Source organism: Hydractinia symbiolongicarpus, chromosome 6 (genome assembly GCF_029227915.1).
Source record: "Hydractinia symbiolongicarpus strain clone_291-10 chromosome 6, HSymV2.1, whole genome shotgun sequence".
Lineage (NCBI taxonomy): Eukaryota > Metazoa > Cnidaria > Hydrozoa > Anthoathecata > Hydractiniidae > Hydractinia > Hydractinia symbiolongicarpus.
In genome coordinates this window covers 18,875,907-18,881,628 of record NC_079880.1, presented here as the reverse complement: position 1 = coordinate 18,881,628, position 5,722 = coordinate 18,875,907, and the positions used below count along the sequence as shown (strand labels likewise).

Sequence of the window (5,722 nt, the reverse complement as noted above, 5' to 3'; positions counted from 1 at the left end):
TACTTTGCAATGAAATTTTCGTTTGATCTTAATAATTGTAAGTCTCTAGTGTAAATTATTTAGAAGAGCTGTACTATACTTTTTATTGCAAAGAAGGTAAAAAATAAAAGAAATAATAAAAATTTAAATGTCATCTTCATTATTACATCATACTTTCATTCCTCCTTGAACGTTCCTTGATAACTTTTATTTTCTTTCGTGAGAACTTTCATTCTGTTTTTTTTATTTTCCAGGAGAACACAGAACTTTTCAGCATGGTTAAGAACAACAGCGATAAAATTGTGAACGAACTGCATCCTCTGACGGATTGTGATAACTTAAATAATTCAAAGGATGTCGAACGACAAAAGACGAACAATAGAAATTGTAGGTATTTTTTGTTAGTTTAAGTATTAAGGAATTAATCTTTCTTTGTTAAAAAAACTGCTGTTGGAGAATCTTCGTATAAAAATTAAACATTTTTTACAGAAGCATATTCTTCCATTTTATAAATCACTAAAATTAGCAGCAGTGATGGATAAGACTACCAAAGTAGAAATTGATCACCTGGAGAATGTGCGCTCCTAAAACATCAAATCTACTTGTTGTTCCAAAGCACACAAAAACACAAGAGTATGATGATAATGTCTATCAGCGAGCGATAAAACATTTTGTTTTACTGCTAATATTAGGTAGCTAACTTAAAACTCATCACTCACACACAAAAAGGTGAGCGCAGCCAAATCAAGATGAATAATTTTTTTCAGATGTAATCATTGTCTTGATTCATTAAGAATAGCTAACAATGACAATTTCTCACATTCAAAACATTTATAATTTTTGTTGGGGAGAAGTAAGATGAACTTCTGCAATTTAAAATTAACATTAAGTCTACCTTTGCCGTTTATGTAGCCGTTTTATTATGGCATAACAAAATTAAACAAATTTAGCAATCTTCGAAAAAGCTTCGAAGTAGAAGTCGTAATGGCGGTCATTTTTTCAATAATATTTTGCTCTTTATTTCTACATTAAGAATATACTTAATATACGGTTATTGTGGCTTTGGTTTATTATTACATTTGATTGGCAAAATATTTCTTAATGAAGGAATCTCTTTTTTTTAGGTTAATCTTTTGAAAACTAAAGAACGTTTTTCCGTGTTAATTATAAAATTGGAAAGTCGAATCAATTTCAACCTCAGTCAATTAATTATAATGTCAATTTCATTATCCGCGCACAAATTATTTTTGTGTTAAAAACAATTACCCTTTATATTTATTATTGTCTTTATCGTTTTTTCTATTTTTTACCAGAATGTTGACTCTTGAGTTTATTTTGATTTTATCTACTAATAAAACTACAGCTTTAGCTGTTGTGTTGTATCAAAACTTGTTAAATACTATTTTTTTCTTCAAGCATACAATGTTACGTCATCTGTTGCAAAAAACAACAGGAACACACGAAGTCGAAAAGAACGTCTTATTGCTAAAGCTAACCAGTATTCAAATAACTTTACATTGCACGCAGTGTCTAAAATTTGCAACGGTAATTGGTGTGAGAAATTTGTGTGGATGATAATATTTCTGGCTTGTGTTGGTTTGGCTGGGTATGCATCATACTCCATATACAATCAGTATCTTGACCAAGACGTTTATTTAGTGACTGAAACTGCTGTCACAAATAAAAATACCTTTCCAGCTGTCACCTTTTGTATTGAACGAAACGAGAAGACATATTATTGTGGATTTGATATCAACGCTCGCATGCCATTTTACTTGGATCCAAATGAGCCATGTCTAAGAACCAATGATGAGACCCCAATTCGAGAATACATTAGTAGGTCCGGGTCCAGATATTGGTCTAACAACATATTTGAATTTAGCTGTCCTCGGACCTCACGATGCACATATGAAGATATTAATAGGAAGTTTTTCAAAACATCAAACAACGTTCGTGGTTCTTGTGTAACGTGGAATCCCAATGGAACGTATTATAATGATGAAGCTGAAATTGATCTTGTAGTTGCTGTATTGAACAGCAAGTTCGATTCTCAGTTTCAACATATCGAAATTATCATCCACGATAAAGAACACGATGGAGTGTTTGTGGAAAAGTCAATTCGATTGACTCCCGGAATGAATATTGATATTTACATTACGAAAAAAATTATCAAACGATTGGAGACAACATATTCTACGAAATGTGTTAAAAGCAATTCAAGAAACATCTTTCCAGGCAAATACTCAATCAACAACTGTGTAGAATCTCACAAATGCATTAAAATTTACAAGCAATGTGGAGACATTTACGATCACTGCCGAAAGTACATACCTCACAAAATTGTCCAACAATATTTGCGTCCCAATATTACTGTAGAAAACGTCACAGAATGCCTTAAGGCTAGTAATAAAAGTGTTGATATTTCTAATTGTGCTCGTCCATGCGAAGAGACTATCTACGATGCCACGGCGTTATCTAAACGTTCCAGCGCGGTTAGAGCCCAAGCGAGGGTATCCTTGAAGTATAAGGACAAGTACACTTATCGCATAGAAAGAGAAGTCGTGTCAAAAACATTCTTCGACGTGCTGTCAAAAATTAGTGGCTTGGTAGCTTTCTTAGTTGGTGCATCGGTGATTTTTGTGTTTGAGTTTTTGGCATACATATTCATTGTAACGTTGAAATTATGTGCATAGATATCTTTATTTTAGTATTGACATTAGGAAATCAGGGTAAGGTTTTATAATGACCACGTACGTTTTGAAAAGTAAGTATTGTTCACCGTGATACTAATCTAAATACTAATGTATCTAACTGTATTTAGAAATTCACGCTTGTACTTAGTTAGCTTGCGCTTAGTCAACTTTGTTGTCATTCCTTCAAAGACTTTTGATTCTCTTTTTACATTAGAACTTAAAGACAACACATGGCTCCAGAATTTTACAGCATATATCAAGAGCTAATTCTATGGCAAAATGTAACTGTATTTAAAATTTGCGCTTGTGCAAATTCCAGGGTTTGTTTAACCATGCCTCGAAGGAATATCTATTTTATTTTTACATGAGACTGGAAGACGAAAAAAAGTACTAAAATTTAATCATATTTTAGGCACTAAACGAGAAAACAATAAAAGATTGAAACTCCTACGGTAAAGAACTTTCTGAAATGCAATTGTTATTTGGTGCATGAACCACTTAATACAATGTTTTGCATTGTTAAGAGATATTGCATGATATGACATCTTCTTCTCTGTTGATCAAACCAGTAATGACTCAGACAATATATCTAGGTGACTTTCGACATTCATAAATTTTCTCTTGATTAAGGCTTTAGAAACTAGCGGAAAATATAGCTAATGATTTTTCCTTACTTATTGTACGCTGAATGATGTTACTCCACATAGATAATAATTAACTATCACCCTTTAATTAAAATGTTACCGCACAATACTTTTATGTGAACTACTTTAAAACCAGGTTCACACCAGTACCAACAACGTAATTCTTACGATAATTCGGATGTTGTTAAAATAAAAATTATATTTTTTGGTGTGAACAGTCCTGTTATTCGCATGTCATGTTCTCCGTTTGTTATTTATTATTAGTACTGTTTACCCAGGATAAGCTCTTTAGTTTCTATAGGAACTGTTATCAATGAGGGTCCTGCGAAGGGGTCCTGGTGCATTTAAAGCTCCCATTTGAGATACGTTAAGCATTTGTACAAATTGGATAAGAATTAGCATGGGAATAAACATCGAAACTTTTTGATATTTTTTTATGCGAATTGAAAACATCAAAGCAACACCGCTTGATTCTTCTTGATCTATTACCTAAATGTATTGTTTTACGAAGAGTTTAATCGAAACAAAAAGTTGCTTCGATTTTTTCTGGTAAAGAAAACGAAGCATAAAGCAAAAAAGATCAAGCCAAAAATACAATTTTTAGAAGAAGTCAGAAAGTATCGCTGTATTTAAGATAAAACTAACACTGGCTACAAAGATAAAATCAGGAAGCTGAATGCTTAGAGAAAGTAGAAGAAAATTTGGGTTATGAGGAAGGTACATAATTAATTTTTATATCTGTTTAATGCTTGGTACCACCAAAAACAAGAATACACATATTCTCGACTTAAAACTGTAAGTCGCGACCATAAGAATAAAGTTATTCGAAATGATGTGAACCTACAATCCCTCACAAAAGCAATGCCAATTTTTCGGTCATTTTACAAAGTTGGTGAAAAGTCTCTGGTTGGCTGTGGAAGTACTACTTTTTCAGATGCATAGGCTAGGCAAGCAGCAGATAAATTTCGCTAGGCACCCTTTCTATCATGCCTTTTATGGAGTAATCCATGTCTGGGTCCACAAAGACCCTGCATTTGATGCAAACTGTAAAGCTGACGTAAGCAACGATAGCACACTTTTAGAGTTGGGATTTAACAAATTAACCTGAGATCCTACTTTCTAACTTCGGTGTGAAGTGAATTCTCACAATTTTAAATTGCGTGTACCTAGTATAGAAATAACCTACATAATTACCTGTATATCAATATATTTTGTGGATGCTTGTAGCTTAATGAAAGCATCTTTGGCTCAAAGAAAAATCGCACTTTATCGCGTTATTTAGCATTTCTTTTTTCGTTTGTAAGTACTTAAGTATTTTGCTAATTGCAAAATGAAATATTGGGAATCAGCTGACACATTATAAAGGTAAAGAACATATATAACTAAGCTCATTGCTTAATGCTTGATCACACCAATGCGAATAATGCCATCCTTATGCGAATTTGCATCTTATTGACATACCCCCTGCAGTATGTGCTGCTATATGCACTCAAATAGTTTATCCGAATGGTGTGTATATATCGGTTAATTTTTAATATGTGTTCATTTTCCCCCCATAACCAAAACTTAAAACTTTTTTTTAACATAAACTCAATTTTCTTTATAGATCATGTTTTTTTATAAAAATTTTAGTCATAACCCAACGTTTCGACGCTGGACTCCATACCAGAATTTTCTATTTAGCAGTTCTTCCTTGTTTTTTCTTTTTTACAAATTTCATTTTGAATGTTCCATAAAAACGCAGTGGGTGAATACCAAAAAGATTATTATTACGCATCTTCTATGCTGTGATGTATAATTGATTAGGAGTCCTCCATGAAACTAAATTTTTGTACAAAAAATCACTTTGCTCAGTAGTAAGCTTGTGTTTTATGAAAAAGCGTCGGTAATAATTTCCTATCAATTATTCATGCTATATCATATTCTTGTGAAGTTTTGTCACTAGGCCGTAACCCACTCAAACTAATTGCAAGTGGTGAAATTCAACGCCTCTTCTCAAGAATACATAATACCCAAAAGTAAGAATTGCCTTAAAGGCCTTTCCAAGAAGAAATTTTTTTGTTTCCATTGGACTAATTTTGGTTGAATTATTTATGTTATAAAATGCTAAATATTACTCTTGGCGTACGAGGCCTCAATATTTGTTGTAGAAGAATAATCAAAAATAAAGCTTAGAGATTTCCTGCTCCGATTGGGAAATACCTGTTGACTGACTGTCTCTGGGCTAATTAGTAGCAGTGCTACGGAAAAAACAAAAAGCAAATTTAATATATAGAGGACGGGCGAAAATATTGACAAGTGAACTTTACCAATCTTAAATTGAGCGAATATAGTATAGAAATGACCTATGTAGTTATTTACGAGTATGAACTTCAAAACTTGGCAACTTGTCTTAACCCTATTCCG

General features: G+C 32.7%; 1 protein-coding gene across 1 annotated transcript; it reads left to right on the top strand.

Annotated features, from left to right (window-relative positions):
- Positions 1-208: 208 nt before the first annotated feature.
- On the top strand, positions 209-4,190 carry LOC130647215 (amiloride-sensitive sodium channel subunit alpha-like). The gene is made up of 2 exons (XM_057452994.1): positions 209-366; positions 1,396-4,190. The coding sequence occupies exons 1-2, from the start codon at positions 255-257 to the stop codon at positions 2,670-2,672; spliced, it is 1,389 nt and encodes a 462-aa protein (XP_057308977.1). The 5' UTR covers positions 209-254; the 3' UTR covers positions 2,673-4,190.
- The last annotated feature ends 1,532 nt before the right edge of the window (positions 4,191-5,722 follow it).